The 11,994-nt window shown below is 41.3% G+C and overlaps 1 protein-coding gene across 6 annotated transcripts in view; it reads right to left on the bottom strand.

Moving 5' to 3' along the window:
• The window catches only part of mctp1b (multiple C2 domains, transmembrane 1b), a 45,795-nt gene that overhangs the window by 24,736 nt on the left and 9,065 nt on the right, over positions 1-11,994 (bottom strand). The window contains exon 1 of one of the 6 annotated variants that reach the window (XM_049604256.1): positions 18-100. The exons of the other annotated variants lie outside the window; for them this stretch is intronic. Within the exon in view, the coding sequence (XP_049460213.1) occupies positions 18-23 (6 nt within the window). The 5' untranslated portion in view covers positions 24-100. Of the gene's footprint in view, positions 1-17; positions 101-11,994 lie in introns of those variants that run through there. 6 annotated transcript variants of the gene reach the window in all.

Here is an 11,994-nt window from a genome sequence, read left to right as displayed (position 1 = left end):
GCTCAAAATAAACTCACCGACATCTTTGAGAGAAATAAAAGCCGCTATAAGCTGCCGCTGAAGCTTAGCCTTCACTTCCTCAGTCGTTTCTGCACCCACACTGCTAACATTGACTGAAGTGTCTAATTCAGCTCAGTAACCCGTCCCCCGGGTGACCACTAACAGGAAATTACACGAGAGTAGCTTCCTCCCATTGAGCTGATTTTTTTCCATTCTTGTACAACCCTCACTGCAGCAGCATCTCCTCTGCTGTGGTAATGCAGAACCTGAGCAGACATGCTGTGGAGCATTACAACCCAACACTGCTTCATCACCTGATGTGATGAAAGAGAGGACGAATGTTTCTGTGAACACTTTCCAAACATGTAGAAAGTGATGTTGTCATCTTGCAGCAGGCTGTGCTCTCCAGCATCAACTCTCATTTACCTCATTTGCTTTAAATCAAGAGACTCAAATTTAAACTAACTTCAAGGAGACACAGACAGACACAAAACCACCACAAAGTTACTCAAAGCAACCACAGTGACAGGCAAAACTATAAAGAAATGCAAAATCATCAAGATGCAAAACAGCACCAATGACACATAAAAAGCTGACAGAGACACAAAACAACTACAAAGAGTCACAAACAACTACAACGTGATGCAAAACAAGTACAAAGACATGCAACACAATAACAAAAGGATGCCAAATGACCAAAAAGACACCTAAAACAACTACAAAGGGATGCCAAATGACGAGAAAGAGATGCAATATGACAGCAAAGAGATGCGAAATTACTATGAGACACAAGACAACAACAAAGAGATGCAAAACAACTACAGAGATGCAAAATGACCTAAAAGAGACCAAATACAACTACAGAGGGATGCCAAATGGCCAGAAAGAGATGCAATATGACAGCAAAGAGATGCAAAATGACTATAAAAAGACACAAGACAACTACAAAGAGATGTAAAACAACTACAGAGATGCAAAATGACCTAAAAGAGACCAAATACAACTACAAAAACATACAAAAGGGATGCCAAATGACAAGAAAGAGTCCCAAAACAAGTACAAAGACATCTAAAAAACTAAAAAGGGATGGCAGTCACCTAAGAGAGACCCAAAACAATGACAAGCAGATGCTAAACAACTACAAAGGGATGCCAAATGAACAAAAAGAGACCCCAAACAACCACACTGACATGCAAAACTATAAAGAGATGCAAAATCATCAAGATGCAAAACAACACCAACGACACATAAAAAGCCTATAGAGATGCATAACGACTACAAAGAGTCACAAACAACTACAATGGGATGCAAAACAACTACAAAGAGATGTAAAATGACCAAAAAAATACATGCAAAATAAAAAAAGATTTAAAATTGCTACAAAGAAACCACAAAACAACTACAAGGTGATCAAAATGACAACAATGAGGAATAAAAAAAAATCACAGAGACGCAAAATGACCACAAAGACACACAGCGGGATGATCTATCTTTCAGATATTCAATAATTCATATACAGCATGTGTTTGTCATTATAAGCGACACCTTTCACATTACACATAGTACATTTGAGTCATTGTAAACGTGTATAAAATGACTGATTACTGCAGCTTTAAGAACTTGTTTCATTTTCGGTTTTAGATCAAAGTTTATACAATGAAATTCTGCATACTATGTCGGGGCCCCTCCAATAAGAATAAGCTCCCCTGTGTTTGTGAGCAACAGAGTTAATCAAACATTAATATCCCCATACATCACTCTTAAAGCCGGAGAACAACTCTGCTGGGGATGCTGCATCCTGTCAACACACACTTACCCACTTACAGGATGCTCTGATCAATACCTGTATAATGTGATAATACATGAACACTTATACAGCTGTTGGATATGAAAAGAGGCCGTGGTCGACTGTATGATTTACAGTTCAGATGTCCAGAGACTACTCGGATACTTTCAAAATATGTCTGGGTCAATGCACTGAGCAACACAGGAGACAACAGGAAGCCATGAGCTGTTGATTTTCACATTATTTCTCTGGAAAAGTCTTAATCATAAAAATGTTTTTGTCCATTACTTAGTTCTTATGTGTATGTTTTCTTTAAAGAAAAGAAATCGACAGACTTTTTTCACTCATACTACCTTTATTAAAAATGTTTCCGTCCACAGAACTACATCAGGTAAAGTTAATATTTTATTTATGTATATTTTTGTTACAAACTTTCCCTGAAGAAGGTCTGAGAACCAAAACTGCATTCCAATCAGGACCACTTAAGTCAAAGAAAACTTTATTTCCATTTGCAGTATTACATTTGGTGGTACAGCTCTGTTCTGGGGCCTCTCTGCCCTTCCAGGCGCCTACCTTGAATGCCTAAGGTGGAGAGAGCACACCTCTCTGCCCTTCCATGCACCTACGTGGAAAGCCTGAGGCATAGAGAGCACACCGCTCCACCCTTCCATGTGCCCACACAGAATGCCTAAAGCAGAGGGACCACACCTCTTTGCCCTTCCATGCGCCTTAATGGGAAGCCTAAGACGCAGAGAGCACACCTCCCCACCCTTCCACATGCCTATGTGGAAAACCTCAAGGCAGAAAGAGCACACTTCTCTGCCCTTCCATGCACCTAATGGGAAGCCTAAGGTGGAGAGAGCACACGTCTCTGCCCTTCCACATGCATACGAAAAAAGCCTAAGAACAGAGAGAGCAGCAGCAAAGACCCCCCGGGAACAGAACAGAGCAGCATCAGTGACAAACACAAATGACATTGATAAGTCAGACACAGCATGAAAAGGAGGAGCTGGGGTGGACATAACATTTTTTGAAATGTTGTAGTATTATTGTTGTCTAATAATATATTAAGAATTAACACCAAAATCGAATTAGTTCATCACTGAGTCCATGTGGACGTTTGTGCCAAATTTAAGGCAAATCCCCTCAAGGCATTCTTGAGATATCACTTTCATGAGAATGGGACGTACAGATGGACAACCTCAAAACATAATGCCTGCGTCCAACAGCTGTTGCCGGTGCAGAAGTATAAAAATATTTCCAAGTTAAATTCCTGTTTAAATTGAGCGTAAAGACCACACACAAACTTGCAGTGGTGGTAGAAGTACTCACATACTTTACACAAGTACTTGCAGATCTGAAAACGTCCTCCAACACTGAATTTGATAGAAAAGTACACAGTATCACTAATATCAGAAGCACTGCATCAGCTCCTCCCTGACGGCTGGCTGAACCAACAAGGAACACGTTACACACGTTATGAAACACAGACTCGTTTCCTGAGGCTGAAAACTTTTGAAGTGTGCCAAGTTCTCTGCTCTGGCATTTTGCAAGCTGCAGAAATTCCACTGGGCAGAAAGTGAAAACAGGGTAATAAAATAAGTGAGACCATCCTGTGTAACATGAGGAGGCCGTGAGTGGCTGTGTGGAGGCTGCGCTGCTGCTGCTGTAGGTGGAGGAGGGCTGTTGAAATGTTATGTAGTCTGATGGGACAAGTGGGGTAAGTCCAGTTCAGACATGATGGTGTTAAATAAGGAGATAATGTCAGAGGATGAGGGGATCCAGGTCAACTTTATATAACTCAAAACACTGACATACTATATTATATATTATACTGCATTTATTATATTATGCTATACTTAATATTATGTTTGATATCTATGTTTTATAGCTGTACTAGTCTATACATTATGGTATACTACTTATGTGCACATGTAAATAAATATTCTTTTCTCTCAGAATGAGTCTCTCCAGATTGAAATCAAGTTTCTTGTTACTTTGCAAATTCAGATTATTAACACAAAATAGAATCAATAAATCAATTATGGCGTATTACAGTTTTTCTTACCAAAAACACAAAAAAACAAAACAACAATAAAACTTAAATTATAACTTATCAACACACTGATTCTGTTTCTTGGGTGAAACTTTCCTTTTAAAGGATATATTGATATGAAATAAATATGATTTATTCATTTTTAACTTCCAAACAGAGAAGAATTCACAACTTTAAACAATTAAAAAATGTCTTGAAAGCCTTCAAAATCTAAAAACTCCTTCGTATTTCTACAAAAACATCATTTAATCGGGCATAAAAGGGGTTAGCTACATCATAAGGACTCTTGTCTCATTTCCTGGTTTCCAAAAAGGTGGGAAAGCTGCTGTTCTCGAGAATGAGAGAGATGCACCTTGGACCATTGAAGAAATTACGTCAAGCCATTCGTGTGACACTGCATTCACGAGATTAAGATGGAAGCAAGGTAACAGTGACAAAATCTGATCAGTTCATTATTGAGTCCAAGTAGATGTTTGTGCCAAATCTGAAAAAAAATCCCTGAATCTGTTTTTGAGATACCGTGTTCACAAGAATGTGGCAGACAAGGTCACAGCGACTGTGACCTTTGACCTATGACCACCAAAATGTGATCAGTTCATCACTGAGTTGAAGGTAACGTGTGTGCCAAAGTTAAAGAAATTCCCTCAACGCATTCTTGAGATATCGTGTTCACGAGAATGGGACGAACGCCATCTTGGAGGCATAAGAAACTGAATGCAGGACAGTTACTTGTAACTGAGTATTTCTACTCTGCGCTACTGTCACTAAAGTAAAAGATGTGTGTACTTCCTCCACCTCTGTTATAAAGAAAGCAATTATCCTTTAACGTGTGAGGACTTAGAGCAGCATTAAACAGTGAGGTCAGCCTCCTGCACTTGTTGTCTTTTCTCTTTTGTTATGAGAAAGATAAACGGAGGAAATAAGAGGCATCAAGTTCTCATTAAAGCGTATGAGTCACAGTTTTTATTGAGGCTGTAATGAGCTGACTTGTGGTCAGAGAGTATTAACAATACACTCTGCTCTGCTAATATCTTCTTTGGTATCAGACAGCAGCGGCTCCTGAAGTAGATCTTACTGCTTCATCGTGGCACAGAAACAAAGAGTCTTAACTTTTAACCAGAACATCCACAGACCCAGTCCCAGGCTGAGTTTACGTGATGGGAGTGTTGAGGCTGCTTAGAGAGGATTAACTGTCTCGTGGCAGTAAATCAGGAAGCAGCGCACCAAACTGAGAATAGCATCAGGACGCTCACAATCCCATCAGCTACACTGATGCTCGCTAATTTTAGGACTGCGTATTTGTGTTTACACACACATCTGTGAACGCAGCAGAGGCTTAAGTCTTCTGTCTCTCGGGGTTGTTTTCATTATCATTTCATTAAATAATTTTTCATGTCAAAAAGAAAGAACATTTTTTCCTCTGTATTTCACTCCCTGCAGCCAGCAGCTCTGTGAGGCCGTGACACAGGTATGTTAGGTATGAAGAATAGCTTATCTTTGCCTTTGAGCAAGACGCTAACCTAATTTAAGATGCAGTGATTTAGTGTCATGATGGTGGGGGACTGGAAGACAGATTTTAAAAACAGGTCAAAATCATAGCACTATCTCTGCATCCCCAGAATTAAATGTTGGAGCTGTATGTTTCTGCAAACCACAGGTGTGTTGCGTTTGGATGATCATGAAAAATTTGAGTTTTGTTTCAGCAGGGGAGCCTTGTCTGTGGCTGAATCTCTTTGCCAGGTCTGGGATAGCAGGGACAGTACTCTGTGTGAGGACTGAGCAGTAAAATAAGATGTACTTTGGATTGTTACTGCACTGTCATTGTAATGGTGTCTTGTAAACTCATGAGCGTTGGGCTCATGTTTGTGCGCATGACACAAAATAAAGAAATCATCATGATCATTTAAGCACAAAAAACATTTGGATAAGGTTTGGAAAAGGTCGTGTTTTTGCTTAGAATAAGAATTTGTGGTGGCATCAGCTCGGCTGGAAAAGCAACAAATGTCACAGTAAAAAACAACCACTTTTTTGTGGCACTATTGCTGCCGACAGGTCACTAAAAAACACCCTAGATTGGAGCCTTAAAAGCCGATGACTCACTAAAACACAACCGGTTTGCAGTGGTCTCACCTAGGTATTACACCATCAACCACAACCTCCACCTCCCCACAACAAAGTCAGCTTATATACAACTCACTTTTTTTATTTATTTATATAGAAACATTGATATATCCATCCATCCATCCATCCATCCATCCGTCCATCCATCCATCCATTTTCATCCACTTATCCAGGGCAGGGTCCCAGGGGCAGCAGGCCAAGCAACGCACCCTAAACGTCCCTCTCCGCAGCAACACTTTCCAGCTCCTCCTTGGGGACCCCGAGGCGTTCCCAGGCCCGATGAGATATGTAATCCACAGTGGTCCCAGGGGAAGGGCCAGACTAAGAGCGATTCAAGAAGACCCTGATGAAACGGGCAGTTCGGACTCAGGTGAGCATCACCTGATCATTATGTGCAACATGTAAAACAAAAAGTGACCAGCGAGCAGCCATAACTACAGACACATAAAGATTAGAGACGCCGGCGAGGGAGGCTGGAAATAACGTCAATACACCCACTAAGGAGAGAGTCACATATGTCTTCTTCATGTCAACAGCAGCGTCCTCCATAACATGATGATCTAACCTCCAGGGCCCATTACCATCAATACTGCTGCCAATACTGACCGCACTGATCAATACTGTAAATGAACAGCAGAGAAAGCTTCCAGCCGCCTCGCACCAGCAGCAGAAACACATTTTCTTAATAACATCTGGAAGTACTTCACTTGAGTGTTTCCATTTTATGATACAATATATTTGTACTCCACTTCATCTCAGGGGGAGTTATTGTGCCTCTTACAGTTACTACATTTACATTTTACATTAACAGACATATGAGGAGTTTACAAATTCAACACACTGATATTTTCCAATGTTTTACAAAAATCAACAATTAGAGAAAAGTCCAGATTATCAGAAAGAGTTGGGGCAGTACCCAGTTTTGCAGCTTAAACTGGTTTGATTCTATTCAAACCTGCTGAACCACCATTTGTCATTATGGCACATTCTAGACTCACAAGTCTTTAGACGCTTTGCTTAACTAAAGACTGATGTCTTTCTCCCTGATTTTGTGTTTAGATGGGCGGATACAATTTCAGAGTTTAAAAAACTCCCTACGTTGCAGAACCAATAGTAAATCTGCAGGGCGGTCCTTCGGTGGCTCGCTGAACTCTTGTGCTTGTAAACATAGTCCCACTAGAAACACGTGTAGCGGTACAAAATGGCTCAGCCGCGCTCGCAGAAAACGCCATCAAAGTTAGTGGATGTTTGTCACGTTTGCGGCGACACATTCTCGCCAACTAAAAGAAACAAACATAATCTTTTACAAGGCCATGACTCATCCGTCTGGCTGGACTATAACGTTAGAGGGAATCGCCTTGTTGTTTACAAATACTTCCGGGTAGAAAACCAGCAGAGCTTTTAGCTATATATATATCCCACGTATCACATTTTTCACATCACTGTATCACCGTTTAGACTAATCCGATGTTTGTAAAGTCTATCAACACAATGTTTGAACAAACATTACTATTTCTGTGTGCACGTTTAGCTGGGCTAACTGTTAGCTGTTAGCCCTGTTAGCCGTTAGCAGTGTCTATGATAATAACTCATTAAACGGTCTGTGAAAAAAATTATCTTTTCCAGCGGATATCTTAGTTACAACATGATTGAGCTAGCAAAGCAGTTTTATGTTGCTATGTGTGGTATTTATTCAGTTTTGGGAAATCACGATGTCTAGAAAGCATCAGTGGCTGCAGCTGACAGGGACGGCTAACACTAGCAGCAAAGCTAACATCAGGACGTCATCTGTTAAAAGCCTCCCATTGCCGGTTACGACGTGAAACTACTCCAGTTAGCTCAATCATGTTGTAACTAAGACAGTTAAATCTCTCGGCATCCATTTTCAAGCTCTCTGTGTGTTTGTTTCCTTGCGGACGAGAAAAGGAGGAGCGCACATTTCCGAGAAGGCGTGTCCTTTTCAAAAATGCAAGAGGCGTTGCTTTGTTGCCGGCCGTTTTCGCCGGTGTGTTAAACACACTTTAGAAAGGAGTGTCCCCAGACTATCAGAAGGCGGAGATCTCTGATTGTCTGGTGGCGAGACTAGGCAGATTCTGGCAATTTCAGAAGTTGCTTATGTCAGCAACCTGCCCCGAAGGTGTCACAGCGCTAAACTTGTATTAGTGCATTAGTTACAAGCAAAATATGACAACGTGATTAAAATAATATGTTCCAGTACAAGATAATATATATCACAACATTTTGCTGGTAACACTCCTGTGCTTTAACTCCAGTAAAAGACACAACATGCAGTCCCTCACATGGCTGCACTCATTAGGGATGTCACGATTACTTGATTTCACTGTTAACCGCGATTTTAAACAGCACGGTTAATTATTCGTAAAGATTCCTCAACACCGTCAAGATTATGCCGGGACGTGGAACCATATACAGTAGGTCAGCGCAACTCGCACGGAACGAAAACAAAGTTACATAAGCGGCATCTCCTAGTGATGAAGTATGAATGAAGAAGACTTATTCCCCCCCAAAAAACGGATAGGGTACGATCATTTTGGCTATCACAAAATGACCAAGGGGTCATTGTTGACGACGGCTTTCCAGTTTGTAAAACATGCCGCAAAAAAGTTGCAGCCAAAGGATCAAACATGGGCAACATGATACAACACCTGCGGGACAACCGCCCGGCTTTACATGCGCAAGTAAAGGTAAATGCACAATAACTGGGTTAAAATATGTCAATATCAATTTATCTAATGTAATATTGAATTAAAAATTATATGTTAGCGTGTCATTTTTAATTAATGGTGTAGTGGTATGATTCGAGTTGGGCTTACAGTGCAACGTGACAAGCTAAGGCACGTCTCAAAAACTTTTTTGATGGATAGTTTTGCAATATGTGTGCACACAGCATGAGGCTTTAATGGTTTTGGGTCCGTGCAGCTCTTTGGAGTGAGACGACAGGCAGAAACTCACGTCCACACGAGTGCGGGATTTCACAAATGCTCATCGTTTATTTTTACATCAACTTAAAAACACTCCAAGCTTACCAAGCCCGGTTGTACGGCTACTACATTTTCATACATGAACAAAATAGTCGCCACACGTACTTATAACCATCACTGTTGTGATGAGAGATAAAAGAAAAAGCAGGAGCACATGGAAATAAATGAAACTTAAAGATCTATAAGGAGTGTTCATGTGATTTTACACATTTATAGTGTGAAATTAATTAATGCATAACAATCGTGATAATCGTAAAACCGTGATTATTTCTCTGACAATAATCGCACCAAGAAAATCTATAATCGTGACATCCCTAGACCTCATACAGACTGAACAAAAAGCAGAAAACTGATCAGTCTACACATGTAGACAGACAGCCTGATCCCTGATCCCAGTCTGGGTCACCGCACACACACATAATATGAGTATTGACCCAGTCAGATCTGACCTGCCTGTAAACATCCATCAGGTCACACTGGTGCTGTAACTTTAATTCATCTGACACTGACAGACTCCATCTGTTATATACTGTAGATCTGACATTGACTCTGGACACATGACTGTTGACTGTTGACACGCTTCAATCATGTGTCACTCATAAGCACAGACTGTATAATATAATGGATGTAGCTACTGTGACGTCACCCATTGGTTTGTGGACTCGGCCGTAGGCATCTTGGACTTCTGGAGCCAGAAGAGACCAAATTTTGATGCTAGGGTGGAGCTGTGGAGGAGCGAGGGGTAGATCTGCCTCTCAGACTGCAGTGACACCTCATAGACAGTCTGTCACTCAAAGCAACCACACCTTAAATTATGTATAACTTTAAGCTTTAACAAAACGTAAACAGGCGAGTTATATAAAAATTCACCCTGTACAGTTGTCATGAACATTCAAATTAGATATAAAGACAAAAATCATCTTGTGTACGAGGCTGTAAACATGTTTATTTCTGCTGTAAAGTTGGCCATTTTAAAATGGGGGTCTGTGTGGATTGACTCGCTCTTGGAGCCAGCCTCTAGTGGCCATTAGAGAAACTGCAGTTTTACCAAGTGTAGAAACCAGTCCCGCCAGGATTTTGCAGGTTGTTTGTGGGTTTGTTGTTGCATGTTGTGATGTTTATTGGTGTTTTTGCTAGAAATTTTTGTGGGGAAGTAAAATACTGAAAACAGGTGTGATGCTGTTACGGATTCGGAGCTTATCATAATCGGCATTGTTTCCCACAGGTCAGCTGGGATAAGCTCCAGCCCCCACCACCACCCTTAAGAGGTTACAGATAATGGATATATGAATGAATTTTTCCCACAGAATTAAAATCTATTTGTGCAGGCTGTTCTTATGACCATGTCTCTTTTCCTAAACCTAACCTCTGTGCCTTTTCCGTAATTACATAACTGTATGTAAACAACGTAATGTCATTCATGGGGCGCTAATTCATTGTATATCACACAAACTGTTGTGTCATACAGGCGAGGCTTCTGCTGCCGCAACTCCACAAGGTTTTCCTCTTTGCTGGAAACCCACACCATTTGTTTGGGTTTAGCGCCAGTGCGTTATTTCATGCTGCGTTTCTTTTGGTTGGTTAGTGGACAAAGGTCGTAACAGCAGTGACACACTGAGATCTCGAGTTTCTAACACTGTCAGAATTTTATCCCAAGACCGTGACAACAACCGTCCTTGAACCTCTCTCACTGTGCGACATAGGACCACCGCTTTACAGCCACGACTGAAGATAGCGCCATATTTTCATGTTGGTCATCTTTTGTCTGGGACAGCCCACAAAGGCACAGTTTATACCTGACGTAAGCGGGGTGGGGGCATCAACAGCTGATTGCCAACAATGGTGGAGCTCATTTAAATGAGTTAATTTACTGGGGATCAATAAAGTTTAACTTTAACTTGTAATAATACATCATATTTCGTTTTATATCTTGAATTAATATCCTATCAAATAAATGTAGGGGGGTAAAATGGACAATATTTCTCTCTGAGATAGTGGAGCACAAGTATGAAGCAGCAGAGACTGGATATACTGGTGAGGTACAGTCCAAGTACTTGAGGGATTGTACTTAGTTTTCCACCTAAATATCTGTGAAGTTTTCTACTTTCACTACAACTCTCAACTCAGTAAAAAAGCCTAAAAACTTATCAATATGTTACTTTGCAGTGAGTTTCAGTTAAATGTAACCTGAACCTCAGACAGAGCTGAGAAAAATCTGCACTCCACTGAGTCCATTATCCAGACAGGGATCAAACACAGCGTGATGATGCTCACCGACAGCAGCCGTCGACATGTGGGGGCCAGAGAGAAGGGTTCATCCCAGGAAGCACAGCGGAGTAACCTTCGGATCGCAAGATGGGACTCTGCCACCGGGCCCTCGCTGATAAAGAGATCCAGGGTCGAGGAGGGGGTGGGGGGGGTGGGGTGATGCAGATGAGGTGAGGAGAGCAGGGACTCGTCACGAAATAGAGAAGCTATGTGGGAGAGAAACTGAGGAGTCTTCTAAGGTACGTCCAGATTGGCAGGAAATAAACTTCTGTAAATATCTCCCAAGAAAACAGCCTGTGGTCGGTTCAGTCGGTTCAGTCATACAGTCGGTGCAACAGCTGAATGAAAGAAGCAAGAGGTGAGTGGGAGGGAGGAAGAGGAGGACCCGTGCTGGTTGGCTTGACTATAATCCTTCTCCAGTGGAGTAAGCCTGACTGACAGGCAGGCAGTACTGGAGGGTCAGATCAAAGGACACGACAGGACACAAGTTAAGGTCAGTCACTGTCCTCAAATAAAGACCTTAAAGCCTCCTCATGTTCCTGTTTGATACTTACGATAATGACACTGCAGATAAGTATCCATATTTTTCCATTTTCAAAGAAGATAAAAATGGTTTTGGACACAGTTGCTGAATCAGCTTCTAAAGGGGTGAATGAAGTCAGAGGTCTGAGAGGTCAGGAAAACCTTATCAAACCTGATAAACTAATCAATCAAAGACAAGACCTGAAAGGGACCTGAGGACTATTAGGTAAGCAGCAGCA

The sequence above is a fragment of the Epinephelus fuscoguttatus genome, linkage group LG18 (genome assembly GCF_011397635.1).
Source record: "Epinephelus fuscoguttatus linkage group LG18, E.fuscoguttatus.final_Chr_v1".
In the NCBI taxonomy this organism is placed as follows: domain Eukaryota; kingdom Metazoa; phylum Chordata; class Actinopteri; order Perciformes; family Serranidae; genus Epinephelus; species Epinephelus fuscoguttatus.
This window is presented reverse-complemented; position numbering and strand designations above follow the sequence as displayed.